The 24,056-nt window shown below is 48.4% G+C and overlaps 2 protein-coding genes across 2 annotated transcripts in view; both read right to left on the bottom strand.

Annotated features, from left to right (window-relative positions):
• Window positions 1–24,056, bottom strand: part of HIP1 (huntingtin interacting protein 1) — a 407,412-nt gene that overhangs the window by 128,996 nt on the left and 254,360 nt on the right. The gene's annotated exons all lie outside the window — the stretch shown is intronic.
• On the bottom strand, window positions 10,007–18,847 carry FKBP6 (FKBP prolyl isomerase family member 6 (inactive); the record flags this gene model as incomplete). Its single annotated transcript, XM_081256743.1, has 8 exons — window positions 10,007–10,097; window positions 11,514–11,623; window positions 11,749–11,943; window positions 15,613–15,732; window positions 16,981–17,183; window positions 18,144–18,233; window positions 18,579–18,696; window positions 18,791–18,847. 8 exons carry the CDS (start codon window positions 18,845–18,847, stop codon window positions 10,007–10,009), a joined length of 984 nt encoding a protein of 327 aa, XP_081112869.1.

The following is a 24,056-nucleotide window of genomic DNA, read 5'->3' as shown; positions in this document are numbered from 1 at the left end:
AAGCAACTGACATTTTAATAACTATCAAAAAACTGAAAAATTCAGAAAGGTGTTTGGTTACAGGGAAACAGGCAATTTATAGAAAGGACATGTGACTGTAAACATGTGAAAAGATGCCTGATCAGGGACATGCCAATTCTGATAACAAGATCCCACTCTGGATGCACCAAACTGGCAAAGATTAAGACATCACATTACAAATGATGGCAAAGCTATGGAATGGAATCTCAGACACTACCAACAGGCATGTAAAGTGGCTTAAACACTTGAGAGGTCAATTTAGTGATTCCTAGTTCAGCTGAAGATATACATGCTACCACCCAGTGACACGACATTTAAATAAATACCACAGAAAACTCAGCTGTGGGGATAACTATGTCATCTCCTGTCTATCTACCTATCCATCCATCCATCTGTCAATCACTGTTAAGAATATGATGATTCCTTCCTAGGATGGAATGCTACTGGGTCTTTTTTTTTTTAATGAGGTAGTTCTTTGTGTGCTAACCTAGAAAACATCCAAATTGCATTATGGTACAAGATGTATAATTTTATTTGTGGGGAAGATTACATCGACACCCACAATCTCGAATATTCATAAAAACCTTTAGGGAGGGACACATGTGAAACATCAGTGGTTACCTCTAGGGAGTAGGTGTGGGGACTGGGAGGTTTTATTCTCCGCTTTTTGGGTTAAAAGTATAAGCAGGTAGCATTTTTATAATTTAAAATATGACAAAAAGTTACGGGGTGGGGCTGGTAGAGGAAACAGAACAGCGGAATGCTGATAACTCAGACTGTCATGCTACTCTTTCTAAACCTGCATATGTTTGAAAATGTCCATAATAAAAAGTTTAATAATCATCAGTGAAAAAGAAAACTCAATCTAGTCTGTGCCCCATGAAATGACTGTAGAAATAAACCCTGTATTCAATATTCACTCAGCACAAACATGTGCCCGGGAATGAAGATGGGTAGGGAGAGCCTCCAAGATCAGACACTGGGATTTTATGAGGTTCAGTCAGCTGAATTTTCAAATTGAAACCGATAAAAAGAAACACTTTAGCATAAATGAAAATGCATCAAAACAGAAAAGTTCAAATTTCATTTTGAAAATCCAATACTCATTGCACACTGAGGTGCAGAAGGCAGAGAGAAAAGCCATCATGTACCCAGGGCTCAAGGAGAGATCAGCCAGGGGACCCTCAAAACAAAAGAAGTCAGACTCAGGCAGAGAACACAGACAAAGGTCCAGCAGGGCAGACTCCAGCTGAATATATTAATACTAAACAAGCTGCTTCTGAAGAAAGTAAACCCCAGGCCTGGGGAAAAGGCACAGTCACTGTGAAATAGAAACTCAAGCAATGATATGATAGGTGTCCACAACAGTTGCACAAAATAATGGGCAGTAATCAAAGAAGAGTGTGAAAATGTAACAGAGAAGATGGAGAAGTGATGTAATCCTGGAACCAGGAGCCGGAGGCTGCAGAGCCTGGGATGTTTATGTTTGAAACCCGAGGACAAAGAGCCAAGGATCAGGGCAGGGTAAGCGGAGTTCCCACGGTGTCTGCACCAGTCCTGCCCATCCGCAGCCCTGGCCTAGAGCCCTTCCCTCCAGTCCTGCAACAGTGAACCAGAGTGAGCAAGCAGACATGAACAGCATCTGTGAGAAACCTCTAGAATAGTCGGTCTTCACCTTTTTTTAAATTTATTTATTTTTATTTATTTATTTTTGGCTGTGTTGGGTCTTCGTTTCTGTGCTAGGGCTTTCTCTAGTTGCGGTGAGTGGGGGCCACTCTTCATCGCGGTGCGCGGGCCTCTCACTGTCGCGGCCTCTCTCGTTGCGGAGCACAGGCTCCAGACACGCAGGCTCAGTAGTTGTGGCTCACGGGCCCAGTTGCCCCGTGGCATGTGGGATCTTCCCAGACCAGGTCTCGAACCTGTGTCCCCTTCATTGGCAGGCAGATTCTCAACTACTGCGCCACCAGGGAAGCCCCGGTCTTCACCTTTTATGGGTCATATAGCCCTTTGAAAAAACTGGTGAGAGGACTTCCCTGGTGGCGCAGTGGTTAAGAATCCGCCTGCCAACGCAAGGGACACGGGTTCAATCCCTGGTTCGGGAAGATCCCACATGCTGCAGAGCAACTAAGCCCGTGCGCCGCAACTACTGAGCCTGCACTCTAGAGCCCGTGCTCCGCAACAAGAGAAGCCACCGCAGTGAGAAGCCCGCGCACCGCAACGAAGAGCAGCCCCCGCTCGCCGCAACTAGAGAAAGCCTGCGTGCAGCAACGAAGACCCAACGCAGCCAAAAAAAAAAAAAAAAAGAAGCAAATAAAACAAACAAAAAAACTGGTGAGAGCTATGGATCCCACTTCAAATCCCAGAAAACGCACAAATGCTGCACATTAAGGTGAAGATTCCTAGACCCTCCCTGAAGCCGTTTAACTAGTTCTCTTTCTCAAAACGCATCGGAATAACCTAGTCTGGGTATCTCCAACATCCAACTGGGGGAAAAGAATTTTACAAGGAGCCCGAGCCCACTCACACACTCTGTGATGTGATGTGCTGGCCACCTCACCAGCTGGCTGTGTCCTCTGGCTTGTCTGGTTCTCCATCCTGACCTTCCTCCTCCCGCCACCGTGCCCAGCAACCGTTCAAAGCCAGCCCTCGCTGCTGCGCCCACCTTCATCTGCCTGTCCCCGCCTTGGCCCTGGCCTCTGGAGGCCTGCTCCACACCGACTCTCCCTGCTGCAGTCCCCTCAGCCTCCCTGGTGCGCTCCCACCCCCAGCCGGCTACGCCTCTCTACTTCTCACCACTGGCGTGAGGCTGGCGTCACTGTGTGTCCCCTCTCTGCTGGGAACACACATCAGGCTCTCTGAGTGGTCCCGCGAAGTCCACAGTTTTTAGCTTTAAACTGAACCAGAGAGCACCCCCAGGCCTCTTCCCTGACTTGCGGGTGGCCTAGGACTCACAGCACACTTCCTCTGATGACAACTGTCAGAGTTCACAGCCATCAGGTGCCACGGTGCCATGGTGAAGACAACAGAAGACAAGATCAAAGAGGGGTCAAAAGTGCCACCCAACTGCCACCCTTGTTTCAAAACAAGGTTTACATTATTCAACATGTTTCTAATTACCATCCACCTGCTCTCTTCTCTGGCTCAGACTCCCAGCTAAACCTCCCACTCGTCCTCCTGGCTCCCACAGCCTCTCTTCTCAGTTCCATGTTGGTGCTCCCAGGGTCCATCCTTGGCCCACGGTCTTCCCCTCTCTACACCTCCTCCTTGGTGACTTCGTCACATTCCTGGATTTTAGCGCCCTGCATACACTCGTGGCTGCCATGTGCTCTCCAGCCAGACCTCCTCTCTGACCCCCACACTCACAGTCAACTTCCTGCCGGCTACCTCCACCTGGCCGTCCTACAGGTACCTCAAGTTCCTCAAGCCCACAAAAAAAATACCTGCCCCAAGCCTCCTTCAGTTGCTAATGCCTCCAGGGACCCAGCTATCGAAGCTGGAAATCTGGAGATCATTCTTGATTCTTTCCCTCATCCCAACACCGAACCATGTGATTCTGCCACCTAAGAGAGTCTCTCCCTCTGCACCCTGCTCCCCACGTCTGCATTCAGGCCCTCATCTGCTGGCTGAGAGGCTGGCTGTGACTGTCTCCTGGTTCTGGTCCTTTGCCCTTATACCATTATTCCCCAGCCACCAGTGGGATGACCACAAGAGAGGAAATGTTCCAAGGAAGGCTGTTATGATTATCTTATTTGGGACAGAAGGGACTAAGTGGAAAACATTTAGGATGTATGGTTCTGAGTTATCTTTAAAGAGATCCGTAGTTCCCAGTATGTGGTGATACGTAAGAGGGTATGATAGACAGAATAATGGCCACCCCCCAAAGGTGTCTACCTCTTAATTCACAGAACCTGTGACTATGTCACCATATGTGGCAAAAGGGAGTTTGTGATTAAATTAAATATCTTGAGATGGGAGAGTATCCTGGATTATTTGGGTGGGCCTGATGCATTCAGAAGGATTCTGAGGGAGACAGGAAGGTCAGAGTCAGAGAAGAAAGCATGACTACTGAAGCAGAGGGGAGGGAGGGACTGAGAGAGAGAGAGATGCTGACCAGGGCAGGAGGGCATGGTAGTTTGCAGATGCTATGCTACCAGCTTTGAAGATGGGGGAAGGGACCACTAGCCAAGGGATGCAAGCAGCCTCTCCAGGCCATTTGTTACAGCTGCGGTAGGAAACTAGCACAGAGGAATTTTCTTACACTCATGGCTATCACATGCAGCTCACCAAAAATTATCATCATCATCACTAAGCCCTGTGATGTGTCGGGATGCCAAAAAGAATTAAAGAGCCAAGGCCTGCATGTGTCTCTCACAGCCTTTTCTGTTCAGATTGTGACAATGACCATGGTGTGGATGATGCAGACCACATCCCTGTGGACATACCCTTGTCCTCTGTGCTACAGATGATCTGTGCTCATTCCCTTTGTCTAACAAATTTGAAGACCCTTCTCTGGGTTCTTGAGACTCTGAGGCTCGTCCCCATTCATCTCAGCTTCATCCTGGGTCTGGGACTGCTCTGGCAGGGCCCTCAAAGGGCAGTCAGGAGAACCAAACTAAGACTCCTCATCCTCTCCCTGAAGTGTCTCAAGGCACTAAGGGGCTTACTACATGTTAATTCCTTATTGCTCAGGCTCACTTCTTTCACTATTTGCCTGTATCCTTATTTACCTAAATCAGGGTCTGGCTTACATAGGCCTGGAGACAAGGCTTATTCATAATTAGGTAATTATGAATCCAAGAAGTTAAAAACAACTGAGCCAACATCTGACAGGAGAAAGAGGTACAGAGTGACCTTAAAGATCTAATCGCTTCATCCTACAGGTGACAAGACTGAAGCCCAGAGGGGTTAAATGACTTGGCTGATGTCACAGAAAGCAAGCTAAGACTAAGAATCCAAATTTCCCATTTTTCAGCCCCATAAGGAAAGGTAATGGCACTTCAGTAATCACTGATTTGAAGGTTAGAGAAAGGAACCTAGTTATCGCCTGACATTTAATTAACTAGCCCTCATTGATACCTCACCTACTAAGAGCACAGAAGTAAGTCTCAGTAGGCAGCAGGTTTGGGGCCTGTTACGGCTGCCAAGAGAGGCTGCAGAGAGAGGTGAACGGGCCAAAGAAGCTCTACCAGCGGAAACGTTTCCCAGGAAGGGGTAAAATGAAGAGGTGCCAACCTAAGTGGAGTTATTTATAGTCACACAACAAAGGGATGACTTCAATGACACCCCTGAGCTGGGAGAAAAGGCATTTCACAGATTTCCTAAAGATCCAGAGACTGTGTCTAATAGTTTGCCTGGAAAACAGCACGGCCCTCATCTGAGAACAAGAGCATGCCTGCCTGGCCCTGTTACTCTTGAGAAAATACATCTCCATTTGGAGGAGAAAAAAAGTGGAGATGCAGGGAAAGTCAGTCAGACTTAATATATAAAGTCATAAAAATACACTTAAGCAAGTTATTATTTGTTCAGGATTCAGACGAGTCTAACTGGAGGCATGAAATATCTTTATAGACTCAACAGTAGATTTGAGTTTCTCCTTAATCCCTTTGGGAAGGATGGGATCAAACAGATTCTCCGTCTGGATCTGGTCACATACTGTGAGGGATGATGCTCTGCTCCTAGGGTTGCCGGGCAACTGACCGGTACGGGCCGGACACAGGAAGGCTATTTTGGAACAAGGGAACCCCTGACCCCAGAGGACCCCTCGAGCCTCGGCACCGAGCTCTGTGGGGCTTGCTGCTCCAGGGCTCACTCCGGCCAACATTTTGAACCAGGACTAAACGAATCCCAGAATCTCAACTACAGGAGTGGACTCTCCACAGCTCGGCCTTTATTTCTACCTGAGCCTCCTGGGAGCTGCTTTGACTTCCCAGAAAACACTTTTTTTTTTTTTTTTTTTGCGGTACGTGGGCCTCTCACTGTTGTGGCTTCTCCCGTTGTGGACGCGCAGGCTCAGCAGCCGTGGCTCACGGGCCTACCGCTCCGCGGCATGTGGGATCTTCCCGGACCAGGGCACGAACCCGTGTCCCTTGCATCTGCAGGCGGACTCTCAACCACTGCGCCACCAGGGAAGCCCCCAGAAAACACTTTTTATGAAGTCTGTTAGGATACTCTTTCCCTGAGGCTGGCCAAGCAACACGGCTCAATCCTCTTAATTCTATAGCCCAAAGGCTTCAGCTTCTCTTAAGTATGGAAAAGCAGAGAAGAGGGAGGAAATTACTAAACACCTAAGAAAGAAATAAAGAATCCCTGAGCAACCAGTGATAATGCTCCAGCTGAAGAAAGAAGCTGAATATATTCAAAGCCTCAGGTATCACCTGGGGTTTACATTTCAAATCAAATGAAAATGGTCACAGTTGTTTACACACACGCAAACAGGGAAAGGGTCTAATTCTCTGAGCTTTATTCCTTCCCCAATCTGTAAAACGGAGATAATTTCTCCCTCAAAAAAATGTTGGGAAGATTAAATGGGCTTATGGACATTACGGAGCACTGTGGACATGGAATGATGCTCAGACTCCAGGAAGCACTGTTAGGAAACCCGTTACCCCTGAGCTCTCCTGCCCACTCATTACAGACCTCTGCTACTCCCACAGGTCAAGTGTAAGCATAATGTGAATTCCAGAGACACAAAGAAAACAGCGATACATGTAAATGTATAAGCACTCAGAACAACTAGAAGAAAATATGTGAACTTACATAACAGACATTTAGTGAACATCCTTCAAGTGAAAAAGGGTTCTTACAAAACAATGAAGAAAAGACCTAAGAGTGAGCAAAGGATATCAATAGGAAATTTGCATAAAGAATATACGGGGCCAATAAATATGCAAGAAGATGCTCGACTTCAGTAGAAATTGAGAATGTACAGATTAAAATAATACAGAACTGGTACCCCCTATTTTAGGGGGAAAAATCCACCCGAGGAAAATCTGGGAAGCTAGTATAGGAGTTGGTGCCCAATGCAAAGCCCCTCTCTGTGGTATTTAAGGATCTTAAAGCATTTCATTCAGCTCCCATCTGTTCAGCCTTAAGAAGGATGAGTCGAAAAGCCCTGCCCAGGTGACAGAGCTCCTGGTCAACTTTCCTGACTGTTTCATTCTTATATGTGAATAGGCAACCAAGAAACACCAACCATTTGTGGAAAGTCTATAACACGGAAAAGAGAAAAGTCAAAGCAAATGAACAGAAAAATAAGCAGTTCAGAGAATAAAAGAAAATGTGCAAGAGTGGTCCTTATCTTTTAGAGATACACAGGGAAATCCTTTTGGATGAAATGATATGATAACTGGGACTCCACACCCTCCAAACCAGCCCAGAGCCCTGCTTCGAGATTTTTCAAACTGGAGCTACAGTTGGTTCAGGAAGAGGAGGGAGGTGTGGGTAAGGAATACCCCTCTCCAATAGAAAGGCTGTGTAAATGGATGCCTGGGCATTCCTTAGGGCAGGAGAGAATGAAGCAAAGATGAGACTGATTCCCTGGGGCCCACAGTCTCTACCTGCCCGACTACTGACTGTTCACCATCTCCTTGGATTCTGTGAGCTACCCCAGGATCCCCTCAGTAAACCTCTTTTTTAGTGGACACTAGTTAAAAATGGGTTTCTGTTACTGGCAATAACATGAGTCCTGACAGCCAGTACAAGAGTCAGCCTGGAACGTATGGTTTCAAAGAGGCTGGGCTAGCATTTCAGCTATTTCATATTTGATCCAACTAACATTTACTGAGCATCAATCACATGCTAGGCATGGTTCCAGATGCTGCAAAATACAAAGGTGAAAAGGACATGGTCTATTGATCTCAAAAAACTGCGTCTATCACCAGAGGCTTAGAGAATATAATTGAGGGAACTCTTGTTCCACCAGAAGTATCTAACATCTTTGAAGACAAGATGGAGACGAGTCAGTAGCATCTAACATCTTGGAAGACAAGTACACATTTTAAATGATCCTAGTTAGTTAAAACTAGTTGGCAACATAATCTAAAAACCTAGACATTTTAAGTGACTAACTAGGCACAAGTACAACAGAAAAAAAGGGGAGCAGCAAGACCAACGACGCAAAAGCCAAAACGTGTTACAATCTCAATGGCAGTGGGAGTCTGATGATCATGGCCATTGCTGGTGATAAGACAAACTCGAGACTTAGGGATACCGCCGAAACCATCTAAGAATCAGCGGCTCCAAAACGTCTGCCAGATGCAGAAAGCTGGGAGGTGAGGACAACAGAAAGGACACTTGTTTCCCTGCTGGGTTTTCCAAAGTCTGTTTCTAGGACAGACCTGGGAAGAATCAGATCTTCATTAAGTGGCAGAACATGCCAGCTCACAGCTCAAAATGTCTGGCAAAAAGCCACCGGGCGTCCATTTCTGGCAGACACTGACAGTCGCCAAACGAGAAAAGTCCTTTGGCTCACGTCTCAGCTCAGGAGACCTGCTAATACACCAATGTCCCCGCAAGACCTGAAGGCCAAGGTCACAGGGTCACGGTCAGTGGTGACGGCGACATTACGTCTGATACCGACTGGCTGTTTCTGACGGGGCAGAGACAAGAGTGTACAGATCGCTTGCAAAAGCCCTGAGATGAATGGGCCTTTTCACTGCCTTCTTCTCTCAAGCCTCCTTTGTAGGGAGATGGAGGAGGCAACAAAGGAGAGGTTTATCATCACGAGCCCGTCCAGCAGCTGTTTTCTTGTTGTCCCTTGTTTAACTTCTCTCAAGAGAGCAGAGCTATCTACCCAGCTAAGCAGGTGTTTAAGGCAGGTGATTTTGTTTCCATCAGTTTTCTGAAGTAACAGTAAACCAGACAAGAGGGTTATGTCATGTAGTCCTGGGGAAACCGCAACCCCGAGCAGCTAAACCCTGGGTGCAGCAGGCCCGGGCGTGCCCACCCCGCTGCTCTGTAAACCTTCCGTCTCTAGTTCTTGGAATACTTGGAACTTAGCAGTCACCAACCATTCCCACCCTCGACATGTGGATCGTCTTTAACAATGTGTTAGATGGAAGGTGAGGTTGGAGGCTTTCAGGTTTTGGGGAGAAACCAGATTAAGAAAAGCATTATCTTCAACACCCAGATAAACCATTGTATTAATAACTATACTCACAGCTTCACGTTCCACGCTACTGTGAGGGAGGTGAACATATACCATGAAACATTTCCGTTTTCAATTTTAGGCTTAAGGCTTCCCAAACCTATGAATCTAACCTCCAGCCCTGCATGGACCTCCCTCACTTCTGTGATCTTCTCTGAGAAGGCCCACAGCACGTGCCTTCCCCCTGCACCACAGCGGCCCATCAGCTCCAGGAAGGAGGGTTTCTCTTCTCACTGTAGGCGGCACTAGTCACTGGGGGCCGAGGAGAAGAGCCCACCTCCTCACACAGACGGCCCCCGGCTTATGATGATCTGACTCATGACTTCTCCACCTTATGATGGTGCAAAAGCGATAAACGTCCTGCAGAAATGGTACCTGAAATTCTGGATTCTGATCTTTTCCCGGCCTAGCAGCATGCTGTCCCAGTGGCTCTCATGATGCCGGGCAGCAAGTCGGAGCTCCTGATCGGCCCCGCAATCCCGAGGGTAAACAAGCGACACGCTGACAGCCGTTCTGAACCCAGACAACCATTCTGGTTCAACTTTCAGTACAGTGTTCAATAAACTGCATGAGACAGTCGACACTCTATTATATAATAAAACCAGGCTTTCTTTGGGCCGATTTGGTCCAACTGTAGGCTAACATCAGCGTTCTGAGCACGGTTAAGACCAGTGAGGCTAAGTTAGGGTGTTCCGGGAGGTTAGATGTATTAAATGCATTTTTGACTTATGATATTTTCACCTTACGATGGGTTTATTGGGACATAACCCCACCGTTACAGGGACGACCTGTACTAGACAAAATCCTGAAGCTCTTCATGCATCAGCCCTTCCCTTACCTTTAGTTTTCTCCTACTGTAGAGCCGTGCTCAGCAGGAGCAAACATTCGGCGACACATTTCTTTCTCTTCATCCATGTAATCCCTGTAACAGCTGCCGGTAGAAATACACGGTAGTTAGAGAAGGGCTGTCTCTGTGGGAGGTGACACCTGGTGGCTGGAATTCTCCACTCAGGTCCAGAAACACCGAAACTTCAGCAGGCCTTACACCGAATCAGGAGTGGGTGGAAGCAACGCTGGGGGGTTGGGGGTGGGGAGATGGGGGAGGCTCCCGAGGGCTGCTCAGGAAGCCCTTGGACAAAAAGCGCACCGTCTGCAGAGATGGCAGCCTCGAAGACCGGGAGCCGCTGTCAGTGAGGCTGCCCAGCAGAGACCTGCCGAGCAACACCTCACACTCAGAGACCTCAAACTTATCTTGAGATTTTCCTGCTAAAGAATGGTCAGACTCCAAAATTTCTACACCTAACTTGACAGGATATTATAAATACCAGAAAGGAAATTGCTAGAAAGTGTTAAAGGCCTGAAATGCAAACAATCGGATCCATATAAGAGGTACACACACCTCAGACCTTTTTTAATGGCAAGAAAGCTTTAACTAGCAATCTGGATTAAACATTTAAAAATGTTAACAGGAGTAGAAAAATCTCATCAATAGGGGCTTCCCTGGTGGCGCAGTGGTTGAGAGTCTGCCTGCTGATACAGGGGACACGGGTTCGTGCCCCGGTCCGGGAAGATCCCACATGCCGCGGAGCAGCTGGGCCCGTGAGCCATGGCCGCTGGGCCTGCGCGTCCGGAGCCTGTGCTCCGCAGCAGGAGAGGCCACAACAGTGAGAGGCCCGCGTACCAAAAAAAAAAAAAAAAAAAAAAAAATCTCACCAATACAGAGAAACAGAAGAACACCAAACAAACAAACAAACAAAAAACCCCAGTGGTTATAATATGAAGTGATGGAATTATCGGTGATTAACTATGTTGAAATTTTCGAAGTTTTCTACAATGAACACGTAGCTTCTACAATCAGAAAAAGTTAGATTACTTCAAGGTTGGTATCAATATCACCTGGGTAACAAGAGCGTCACCCTAGGGTATGAGTAGACTCGAAAGAGCCATTTCACATCAAACCAGGATCTGCAGTCAGTTGAGAACAGCAGTCCTCAGTTGGTGGCGAGTAGGGAAGAATATCCGAAGAACACTGCCCTTTCTGAAAGTCACACTGGCCACCTCTTCAGGGTGCTTACTTCTGGGGGAGGACAGGGAGGCGGGCGATGGTCCAGGCATGTGTGGTTTGGAGGTCTGTCCTACAGCCGCCCTCCCCCCACCCCGCCCCCCCACGGCCTGGGAGCTGTGGGTCAGAGTGCCGAGCACTTCACAAAGCCAGCTCTAGGGGGCGCTGCCTCCCAGCACAAGCCTGGCAACATCAAACAGGCCTACACCTGAGCGGGCAGGCCAGAGTGGCAGCCACACCACACGTTCCTTCCTCTGTTTCCACTCCTGCAAACACAGGTCTCACCTGGCCAGTTTCTTCAGCTCGTTATTGATGTCGTGACTGAAGGGCTGTTCCTTCTGGGCTCGGACTAGAAAATCCCGGGCCTTCTGATACTCAGTCATGAGGAGACAGGCCTGTCAAAAGGACAAAATTTTAAAAGCACACTTTAGGAAAGACAGCACTTCTGCAGTGCCCAAGCTGAACACCACTGCTGCCTTTCTTCGGGCATTCATTCCCAAGTCCCTGCCCTCCAACTCACCTGTCCACATCGGAAGAGGGCCTTAGTGTTCTTTTGGTCAATGATCAGAGCCTGCTCTCCATAGTGCAGGGCCATGGTGGGTCGCTCCAGCTTCAGGTACGTAAAGGACAGGTTAAGGAGAACAAGCAGCTTGGCGCTGTCCACCAGGAGTTGCTCTTCAGGGGGTGCTGATCGCCGGTGGAGAAGCAAAAAGGCCTGTGGAGAAGGAAGACAGGAGGTCAAGAGAAGGTGGTCTTATATATAGCAAACCCTAAGAACACACACACACACACAATTAGTGCTAAAAAATGAGTTTAGCAAAGTTGCAGGACACAAGATCAATATATGGGAGTTAGTTGTATTTCTTTACTCTTGCAATAAATAATCCAAAAATGAAATTAAGAAAACAACTCCATTTATAACAGCATCAAAAAGAATAAAATAAGTGGCAATAAATTTAAAGTGTAACACTTGTAGACTGAAAACTATAAAACATTATTGAAAGAAATTAAAGAAGATCTAAATAAATGGAAAGACATCTCATGTTCACAGATCAGAAGACTTAATACTGTTAAAATGGCAAGAGTGCCCAAATTGTTCTACATTTTCAACGCAACCACTACCAAAATTTGCAAAAATGGACAAGCAGATCTGAAAATTCATACGGAAATTCAAGAGATCCTGAATAGCCAAAAAACATTAAAAAAAAGAAAGAACAAAGTTGTAAGACTCATACTCTCTAATTTCAAAACTTATTAATTACCAAGCCAGTGTGATACCCATAAGGACAGACATATAGATCAGTGGAATAGAACCAACAATGCAGACTAAGAATCCAGAAACAAACCTATATATATCTAGAGTCAACTGATTTTCAACAGGGTGCCACACCATTCAATGGAGAAAGAGCAGTCTTTTCAACTAATGGTGTTATGACAAACGGATGTCAACATGCAAAAGAATGAAGCTGGATTCCTACCTCAGACAGCATACAACAATTAACTCAAAATGGACCACAGACTTAAATCTAAGAGCTCAACTGTAAGACTCTTAGAAGAAAACACTGTTGTAAATCTTTGTGGTCTTAGATTAATAATGACACTGAAAGCACAAATATCTAAAGAATAAACTGGACTTCATCAAAATTAAAAGCTCTTGTGCTTCAAAAGCCACTATCAAGAAAGTGGATGGGGCTTCCCTGGTGGCGCAGTGGTTGAGAGTCCGCCTGCCGATGCAGGGGACACGGGTTCGTGCCCCTATCCCGGAAGATCCCACATGCCGCGGAGCGGCTGGGCCCGCGAGCCATGGCCGCGGAGCCTGTGTGTCCGGAGCCTGTGCTCCGCAACGGGAGAGGCCACAGCAGTGAGAGGCCCGCGTACAGCAAAAAAAAAAAAAAAAAAAAAAAGAAAGTGGATGAAGAAAATGACTGAATGCTGACTGGTGTTTAAGAAAAATTACTATAGGGACTTCCCCGGTGGTGCAGTGGTTAAGAGTGTGCCTGCCAATGCAGGGGACACTGGTTCGAGCCCTGGTCTGGGAAGATCCCACATGCCACGGAGCAACTAAGCCCGTGTGCCACAACTACTGAGCCTGTGCTCTAGAGCCCGCAAGCCACAACTACTGAAGCCTGTGCGCCTAGAGCCCATGCTCTGCAATGAGAAGCCACCACAATAAGAAGGCTGTGCACCACATCGAAGAGTAGCCCCTGCTCGCTGCAACTAGAGAAAGCCCGTGTGCAGCAACGTAGACCCAACGCAGCCAAAAATAAATAAATAAAATAAATAAATTTTAAAAAATAGTGTATATATGTCAATCCCCATCTCCCAATTCATAAAAAAAAAGATATATGCACCTTACATTCACTGCAGCATTATTTACAGTAGCCAAGATATGGAAGCAACCTAAGTGCCCCAAAATAGATGAATGGATAAAGAAAATGTGGTATATATACACAATGGAACATTATTCAGCCGTAAAATAGAACGAAATCTTGCCATCTGTGACAACACGGATGGACCTAGAAGGTATTACGCTAAGTGAAATAAGTCAGAGAAAGATAACGTCTATTGGTATTTCCCTCCTCTTCTAACAGAGCCTCCATTTCATTCAAAGCAGCAATGTACTAATTAAACCACACTTCCCAGCTTCTTATACATATACAGCTAAGGGGAAATGGACATTTACCACGGGTCTGGCCAATGAGATTTAAAGGGAAGCTGGGGTAGGAGGAATTCTGGAAAGCTCTTAATATAAATAAACACACCAGACTCTTCTCCCCTCCCTTCCTCCTGCCCAGATGACCACATGATGCTGCAGGTTGAACTACCATCTTGGGGGAAAATAAAAAGAACAAAAACATGCTTAAGAGCAGCTGAGCAGAGACCTATGGAACCTGAGTCCCTGATGGCTTTGTGGAACTGCTGTGCCAGGCTTCGACTGCCTCCTTTCTTTCTTTAAATTTTATTTATTTATTTATTTTTGGCTGCGTTGGGTCTTCGTTGCTGCACGTGGGCTTTCTCTAGTTGCAGCGAGTGGGAGCTACTCTTCATTGTGGTGTGCAGGCTTCTCATTGCAGTGGCTTCTCTGGTTGCGGAGCATGGGCTCTATGGTGTGCAGGATTCAGTAGTTGCAGCACACGGGCTCAGTAGTTGTGGCTCACGGGCTGTAGAGCGCAGGCTCAGTAGTTGTAGCGCACAGGCTTTGTTGCTCCACAGCATGTGGGATCTTCCCGGAACAGGGCTTGAACCCGGGTCCCCTGCATTGGCAGGCGGATTCTTAACCACTGCGCCACCAGGGAAGCCCTGACTGCCTCCCTTCTTATGTGAGAAATATTACGTCTCTAGTTTATTTGAAAAACTGTTTTTCAGATTCTGTGGTTTACAGCTGAATGCAAATCCTGAATGTTTAGTGTCACTATGCAAGTGAGACAAAAATCAGAACACCCCTAAACTCTAAACTCTATCCTGTTTGCCTCTAGAACTTAGGGTGCAAAGTTTGGCACACAGAAAGTGTTCATAATATTTGCTGAATGCAGTGCAAGGCCAACAGTGAATTCCTGTCAGCAAAACCTCCACAGGAAGCCAAATCACAATCAGAAGCTTGGTGAGAATGGAGTCACAATTAGATGAATCTCCACTGTCAGAGAGACATGAAATGAAGATGGCAAATGGGGTGGAGAAGTCAATAGGTAGAGAACCCTAAACTAGAAAGAGAATTTTTAAAAACTTTTTTATTGAAAAACACACACAGTTAAGTACAAAAGTAAGCATCCAGCTCAGTGAATTTTCAGTCTGAACACACCCATGCAATCACATCCAGATCCAAAGCCAAACATTACCAGCTCCCCCAAACCCTGTGTCCCCTGTCCTAGTCTTTAGCCCTCTGGCATGCGGATTTTTTTTTTTTTTTTTTTTTGCGGTACGTGGACCTCTCACTGTTGCGGCCTCTCCCGTTGCGGAGCACAAGCTCCGGACGCGCAGGCTCAGCGGCCATGGCTCACGGGCCCAGTTGCTCCGCGGCATGTGGGATCCTCCCGGACCGGGGCACGAACCTGTGTCCCCTGCATCAGCAGGCGGACTCTCAACCACTGCGCCACCAGGGAAGCCTAAGGCATGTGGATTTTTAAGCAAGATTTTTCTTAACAGCTGTACGTGAGGAGTAGGGACAGAGACAAAAGTCTGTACCTTTTTTTTTTTTTTTTTGCGGTACGCAGGCCTCTCACTGCTGTGCGGCATGTGGGATCTTCCCGGACCGGGGCACAAACCCATGTCCCCCGCATCGGCAGGCGGACTCTCAACCACTGCGCCACCAAGGAAGCCCAAAAGTCTGTATCTTTTAAAGAAGGAAGTTTCCAGGGTCTAAACTTGTACCTTAAAGCAGTCTTACCCGTTTATATCTCACTTTGGCATCATAGAAATGATTTTGGCGGAAAAGGTAGTTGCCAAACTCCCGTTCAGTAGCTGCCACTTTCAGGACCTTCTGAAGTGGAAACTGATCCTGCTGCTCCTGAGGATCAAAGACAAGGTCACCAGCAAGGAAACTGAACGCCCCAGGGCCGCAATGCCAGCGTTATCACAGCTGTCAGTTCTGCTCCTTTAGATCAGGAACCGCTCTTCACCACCATGTGTGTGCCGAGCGCTGGGCTAGGTGGCTCTGCAGAAGTCACCTCTGTGAATCCCAACAGAAGCCACGGCAGGTCAGTGTCATTACTGCTCCTGTTTTACAGACTAGAGCCAAAATGAAGTCTACTAGTTTAGTCCTACCCAGAGATGCTCCCTAAAGAGGCAGTTTCTCATAGAATAAAAAACTGATGGAACTTGTCAAGCACAAAAGTATCAGGACAACCACTCACCCAGCAAGCATTTAACAGGTCGTGGTCCACCCAGGGCCCTGCTGGTCTTTCTGGCCATGAGGCTCTACCCTTGGTACACATCAGAATCACCTGTAGAGAGCCTCTTTTTAAACAGATGTCCCAGCCCCATCCCCAAAGATTCTAAATCAGTACACAAGAGTTGGGACCCAGGTTATCTGCAAGAACCTCTGCTTTGTGGAAAGATGAGAAAAAGGTAATATCTCTCACTTGAGGTGGTGACAGTTTAGCTGGGGAGATGTCATATACAGATGTGAACCTGGGGTGGACATCTAAGGCCACATGTACAGCCAGGGTGAGACACCATAACAAGGAGTGCATGTGACTGCTGACAATCAGAAGCCCTGTCTCTACGGGATGAGTTAAGTGAAAGGCTACAAAGGAAAGGCAATTTTTAAGTTATGAAGACAGAGGCCATCTGTCCCAGTTTGCCTGGGATTGTCCCAGTTTACACCCAATGTCCTGGTATCCCATCTGGTTAACAGTACCTCTCACTCTCAAGGGTCCTGGGTTGGACAATAAATTATATGATCACTTTAGTTAGGAGCTATCAGTGCTTGACTTGCTGGGAACCAAACAGCGTTGAGAAACAAATGTTCCTTGTCTTTCAGGGAGAATTGGCAAACAGTGACTGAAAGGTCATTTCAGCCTGGTGGTCCATAACAAACCCTTGGCCTAGCACATGTACCTGCACACAAGAGCCAGCAGAACTAAGACAGACACATACTAACAAGTGGCCGGACACTCCCCTGCTCCCCACGACCACACAGGAGGCTGGGGCAGAATCTGGGGCTGAGGATCATCAGCAGGGCAGGATAATTACCAAAAACACAAACCCATCCCAACTCTCTGTCAAGTGCTGACATCTGTGCTCCAGAACTTACGGCTGAGAGGACACAAAACTTGTCTGACTCAGCAGAATCCAGAAAGTCAAGCAGCTCGATCTCAAACAAGACAGTGGTGTTTGGGGGGATGAGGGGAGGACAGCCCAGCATTCCGTAAGCGTAGGTTGGTTTGAACAGAAACCTGGCCACCTCTCCTCTCCGCATGCTCAGAAGGCCCAGCTCCATGCCCCAAAGTGTGATATCTGGAAGAAGGGACGAAAAATACACGGTGGAAGCTTGCCCAGTATCCTGTCCCAGTGCTATCCATTTCCTCCCCCTTCACGTCCACATCTCTCCACAAGTATCCCAAGCCTTCTGCACTGTTGTCCCAACTCACTTCTCAGCCTTGTTGCCCCCCCACCCCCCCCACCCCAGACTCTAACTCCTCCAGGCTCTGCAGCATTCTGGCCTCTACATCTCTGTTCACGCAGTTCCTTCTTCCTGCAATGTTGTCCTCCTCCCCCAAGGCCCAGCTTCCACCCTGAGTGAACCCTTATTCAAACTTCAGGGCTCATTTCAAATGCCCCCTCTACCATGAAGTCTTCCCAGCTGGAATTAATTGTGCCTTCATTAAGCACTCCCATAAAACACTGCTTATGCCTCCCAGGAGCTCCATGAGGTTAGTTGTCTGGAGTGTGTCAATCTCCACCATACTGGCCCCAGGCTTTCTAATCAGAGTGTGTCCATCTCCACCATACTGGCCCCAACCTTTCTAAACAGTGTGTCCATCTCCACCATACTGGCCCCAACCTTTCTAATCAGTGTGTCCATCTCCACCATACTGGCCCCAACCTTTCTAATCAGAGTGTGTCCATCTCCACCTTACTGGCCCCAGCCTTTCTAATCATCTGAGTACATCCTCTCTGTTCACCCTGCCTTGTAAAAGGGTCATTCAATAGATGTCTACTTAGTAAACTAACAAAGAAGAATGTGGCACCCCATGTTTAAGTCAGGATGCAAAGGTTACCTTCCTTGCCAGGCAGGCCATCTCCCAAATACCTAGGTCTCAGGGGGGAATGTGGGAGACAACGTTTAGCAAAACCCAGCCTCAGAAAAACCAACTTGAAGACTCAGTTCTCTGGACAGCTTTCCAGTCCTAGGGCACTGCCCTGCATCAGTTCCCCAAGCTGTGGCATCTTTTCCAGCTCCTTTTCTGAACTTACCCTCTCCAAGTTTCATGAGCCGAGGGGTTTTCCTAAAGCAATTGGAATCAAAAGGCTTGTCCATGTGCTCCAGATACCCAGAATATTTCACTAGGACAGAAAAAAGAGACAGTGGGAGGAAAACGGACCAAAGGCACTCACGCCTCCACATCTCATCTCTTTGTCACACAAAAGCAATGTGAGTACCAGATGCCCTTAAACTGTCCCACACCCTGAGCGATAGGAGAAACCTTTGCTCAACGTCTGGATGCCGGCCCTTTGGCTCTGAGGTTGAAGAGCTGGGCTGGGGGGCCTCCCAGAGCCCCTTGTTCACAGTGGTCTCACACAAAGGGGTAGTGAGTTCCCTCGCTTATCCCTTAAAACCCGAGGAACCGCCAGCACTAGGGCATCGCCAGCCTCGCAAGGGCAGACGGCACCCAGGGCTGCACGACATACCGAGCACCGAAGCGTCCGGTGTCACCAGCTCTCCAGAGCCCTCTCGGATGACATCCTTCAGCACGCCCCGGTCTCCGGAAAGGTCCAGCATCCTTTGACTTAACCGCTGGTACGGAGACTTGTGGGGAATGAAACAGAAGATCTCAGAGTCCTCAGCTGACACCCGACTCCGGCGGCGCCGGCTCCTGACTCCCCAGCGCCCGGGCCCTAACCTGGCTGGGAGTGTCGTCCCTTTGCAGGACTCCCGGGTTCCGGGCGCTGCCCCCCATCTCCGCGCGGCCTGCCTCTCGATCCCGCTGCCCTCCCCCAGCGGAGACTCGGCCTCCCCTTTATACCCTGGCGTCCGCATCCCACGGCGGCAATCTGTTTAGGGACCGCGAGGAGGCGCTCATCGCTCCAGTCCAACCACAGCCAACCGCCTGCGGGCCCACGCCGGGGCTGGGTGCTGGGTGCTGGACCACGCGCCAACGGATGCCCGGCAGGGCACGTGACAGGGCACGTGGTGGGGGCGCGAGGAGCTTGATCCCGCGCGAGTTGAGGGCTCGCAGGGCATGACGGGAAACGTAGTGAGGACCCACGGAGCATGACGGGACACGTGGAGCAAAACTGGGCACATTATGGGGGTGCGCAGAGCAACATCAGGCAGCCAGTGAGGACGCGAAGAGCATGACGGGGGCCCGTGGCAAGGGCGTGTGGTGGCACGTGGTGAAGGCGCAAGGAATGGGACACGCAGGTGGTGAGGATCAGCAGTGGGGCACATGATGGCTAAGCTGTGGGCACGTGGCCGGCAGAACACGCTGGTGGGGACAAGGCCCCAGAGACGGCGGGCTGCTGGAAGGGCCAGGCCTCACAGCCGTGGGTTATTTCCACCCTCTGTCCTTCTCCATCGCGTTCAGGGGAAACGTAGACGCAGATAGGACTTTAAATTCAAACTGCCCAGTTCCTGAGAAAACAAGGTGATGGCCCTCATATTCCCAGCACCGGAGCTGCAAAATCTGCTGCACCTGCGCTCTTGTGGCGCAAAGGAAGAATAGCCCTGGATTCCATCCCCTCCAGCCTGTTCCCTGCGTCCTTCCACTCTTGCCAAACCGAGGACTGGACGCCTTTGGGTATTCTCTTTCTCCTGCACCTGCCTTGCCTTGACTACAGATCATTTCCTTCCGCTTATATGTGTCCCCAAATACCCCGCCTTAAAACAAACACGCCTCCCTTTGTCCCAAATGTCCCCGCTGCTACGGGTGGTCTCATTCCTACTCTCCGTGGGAAAAACTTCTCAAAAGGGTTGCTGCAAGGGCTTTCTCAGCTATCCTGTCAACACCTCCTTACCCTCCATTTTCTTTTCAGCTCACTTCAATACCACTTTCCCCTGTTCCACACCACCATTCTTCTGTTGTTGCCAAATCCGTCAGATGCCTCTTTGTCCGCAGGTTACTGGACTCTTGTCAGCATTTGATGAAGCTGACCTGACTGACCTTTAAATGCTTTTTTTCTCTTGGCTTCTATATTTAGTTTTCTTTCCTTCTTGCAATAGAGGACCACAAAACTAGCTGTTTAAAGCAACACCTATTTATTGTCTCACGGTTCTGTGCATTAGAAGTCTGACACCAGTCTCACTGGGCTAAGATCAAGGCATCAGCCTCACTGGAGGCTCTGGGAAAGAATCCACTTGAAAGCCCATTCAGTTTGTTGGCAGATGCAGCTCTCAGCCTGAGGTCCCCATGTCCTTGCTGTCAGCCAACAGTGATCTTTAGCTTTTAGAGGCTACTCTGTGGTCCTTGCACGTGGGCCCCTACATCTCAGAGTCAGAAACAGCATGCCAATTCCTTCTCAGGCTTGGCAGGAATATTATCTGATTGATATTTTTATAGGCTTTCCTCCTCTTCTGCTGCATCTCTCTCTGAGTCCAGACAGGGAAAGTTCTCTACTGTTAAAAGGTCATGTGATTAGATTGGACCCACCCAGATAATTCAGCTCCATGACTGTAATTACATCTTCAAAGTCCCTTTTGCCATGTAAGGTAGCGTATTCACAGATTCCAGGAATTAGGGCATGGGTATCTTTGGGGAGCCATGCTGCCTGCCACACCTTCCTGGTCACCACATCCTCCTGATTTTCCTCCTACCTGTCTGGCTGTCCCTTCTCAGTCATCCTCCTCTTCCTGACCTCTAAACATTAGCAACCTCAGGGCCCTGTCTGTGGACCCCTGCCCTTCTCTATTCCCAGTCCCTGAGAGAGCCCAACCATTCCCAGGTTTAAGTATGTGATATACCAGGCCAGCCTAGAGCCTCCCCTGGGAACCAGAGCTCTAGGTGCCTGTGTCCAGTTGACTTTTTCAGTGGTTCTCAAAGTGTAGTCCCCAGACTAGCAGCATCAGTGTTGCCTGGGAACTTATAAAAATTGGGACAAAATTGTTGGACCCATCCCTGTACTCCTGAATCAGAAAGTCTGGGGCCTGGGCCCAGAAATTTCTCTTTTAACAAGCCCCCATGTGATTCTTGTGTCTGCTGAAGTCTGCAGACCACTGGGCTACTCAGTTGCTTCCCCTGGTCGTCCTCAGTCAGGCATCTGACTCTGGATTCTCCCGTCTGCCTTTTTCACCTTGATCTCCTTGGCATCACGATCCACCCGCCCAAGTGCTCTAGCCACTATGATCTATTATCTACACAGAAGCTAGAGGGATCTTTTAAAAATATAAATCAGATCATATTCCCTTGCTTTAAAAGCCGCCAATAGCTCCCACTGCCCTTGAAATTAAATCCAAACCTTTGCCCTCGTCTACAGGGCCCTCCCTGCCAACCCCTCTGACCTCATCTTCTGACGTTCCCTCTGGCTTAACTGTGATCCAGCCACCCAGGCCCCCTCTCTGGTGGATCTCACAAATACGGTTGACCCTTGAACAACAGGGGTTTGAATTGCGAGGGTCCACTTAATACGCAGACGTTTTCCAATAGTACATATTACAGTACTACACTGTCCGTTATTGGTGGAATCCATGGGTGGAGAGGGCTGACTCTAAGGTATATGAGGATTAACCCCACACTGCTCAAGGGTCAATTGTACTGAACTCTTTCCAGCCTCAGGCCTGTGCACTTGCTTACCCATTGCCTGGTCTGCCCTCCTTTCAGGTGGCTGGCCTCTTGGTATCCTTCAGTTCTCAGCTCAACCATCCCTCCTGAAAGATTGTCCTGCCCCCTTCTAGAATGCACCTCACAATCCTGCCACTCCATCTCCCTCTTTCTTACCACGCCGTTTACTTCCTGCATAGCATTTAACGCTATTAAATTATGTAGTTTATTTATGGCCTCACCCTACTCCTACCCCCACATATTATCAAATCCAAAAGCACAGAAGCCTTGTCTGTTTCGTTCTCTAATGGGTCCCTAATACCCAGCCTAGTGCTTGACTCATAGCAGGTTCTCAGTAAATATTTGTCCAATTCAATAAAATTGGCTTTCTACCTGCCTATACCAGCCCTTGGTCTAGCTTGTCACTGGGGTAGAGACCTCACCCCGCTGACAGACATGGGTGCTTAGGCCTGCAGGGGTCGTGGCCTGCTGATCCAAAGCTCCTTGTTTCTTAACGCGTCTGGAGACCCCTCACCCACCCCTGTCTTTTCCATTCAGTGAGCTCCCACCACACAGCCATGATACAAATAGTAGAGTATGACCATAATATTTATTAACTATACAACAAAATGACATTGAACTTCGAAACCTTCGAAATAACCTTAATAAAAATGTTTGTAATTCAACCATATTGAGTAAGAGAAGTTGGACACAAAAGAATACATGCTATGTAATTCTGTTTATTTGAAATTCAAAGCCAGACCACATTCATCTATGATGATGTAAGTCAGGATAGTGTTAGGGTTTCTGAATGGGGGACCCATTAGGAAGCCTCTGGGTGCTGAAAATGTTCTGTATCTTGATCTTTTCCTAAAATGTTTACCAGTTTATAGTAAAGGATACAGATGAACGGCCGTATGAAAAGGTATATAGGGTGAAACCTGGAAGGGTCCAGAGTGCAGGGACTTCTGTCCCCGTGGAAATGGGGTGCACCACCCTCCCAGCACATGGATGTGTTCACCAACCCAGAAGCTCCTCTGTATCTTTTTTTTTAAAATAAATTTATTTAATTTTTGGCTGCGTTGGGTCTTCGTTGCTGAGCGCGGGCTTTCTCTAGTCGCGGTGCGCGGGCTTCTCATTGCGGTGGCTTCTCTTGTTGCGGAGCACGGGCTCTAGGCATGCGGGATTCAGTAGTTGTGGCACACGGGCTTAGTTGCTCCACGGCATGTGGAATCTTCCCGGCCCAGGGCTCGAACCCATGTCCCCTGCATTGGCAGGCGGATTCTTAACCACTGTGCCACCAGGGAAGTCCCGCTCCTCTGTATCTTGACCTTGTGAGTGAGTATACACATATAATTTGTACCGCAACTGTGTACTTAAGATTTGTGCACTTTATAGAAGTTATACATCAGTTTAAAAATCTAGGTAACGAAAAATACCTTCATTATTCTAGAGAGAGAGAGGGAGAGATTGAGATTCAGAAAGAATTGTGTCAAGGCACAAGTCCACTCCCGTTTGGGGTCTGTGAGGTATGAATAGGTACCCAGTCCCTCTGTCTCTGCCCCTCCCCCATGCCTGGCCAAGGCGAGCACCTGAGTATTGCCGCTATCAGAGCCGGCCAAGCAGAGGCTGCCTCCCCGGTCCCGTGATATGGCCTAGTTCCACCTGATTCTGAGCGACCTTGAGGACACCGGGGGTGTTTCTGGGAAAGGGGAGGAGGAAAGGAGCAGAGACTTGGTGGAACTGGTGTCCAGCTACAATCCCCAGATCTCTGCACCTGCTGTCCCATCCTGGGGAGAAGAGAAGGCAGAGCAGATCAAGTCGATGATGCTGGTGTGAGGCCCCGGTGGGGGCTTGGCGGATCCCGAGAAGCCAGGTAGTCCAGTGAGGGGTTCCCCTGGCCCACTGCCGACTTCTGGTGAGACGCCAGTCAGTTTTTACAGAGGAGCAGGGTGGGAGCTCAGGAGACTGCTCTCCAGGGTCCCAGACTCTCTGGAACAGTGTTGTTCTAAGACAGAACTCTGCTTTAGAATGGCCTGGGGGTGTCAATTGTCAGTGCAGATTTCTGGGGTTCATTTGAGATGTGTGAAGGGGTGACTCAGGAATTCTATTGTAACTCTGCTTCCAACAGCTGCTCGCCAGTTTGAGAACTGATCTAGAAGGTGGGAAAGACCTTGGCTTGTTTTTGCTTTCCAGTTCTAGGTCAGGACACCTGCTGGGCTGGAGCTTGCATTATTAGTGTCACTCCAAATGACCCTGCAGATGGCCTCTTTCATGTTTACCTCCAAATCCGAGTTAACAGTGTTGAATCCTGGACCTCCAAGTGACCACACTTTTCATTTAAGCCCTTTGTTTTAAAGATGGGAAAACAGACCCAAAGTCATAGCGGGTCAGGACTGGAATCGAAGACTGG

The sequence above is a fragment of the Mesoplodon bidens genome, assembly GCF_964165515.1.
Source record: "Mesoplodon bidens genome assembly, chromosome: 15".
Classification (NCBI taxonomy): Eukaryota; Metazoa; Chordata; class Mammalia; order Artiodactyla; family Ziphiidae; genus Mesoplodon; species Mesoplodon bidens.
The sequence above is the reverse complement of the archived record's forward strand: the minus strand, read 5'-3'. Positions and strand labels throughout refer to the sequence as shown.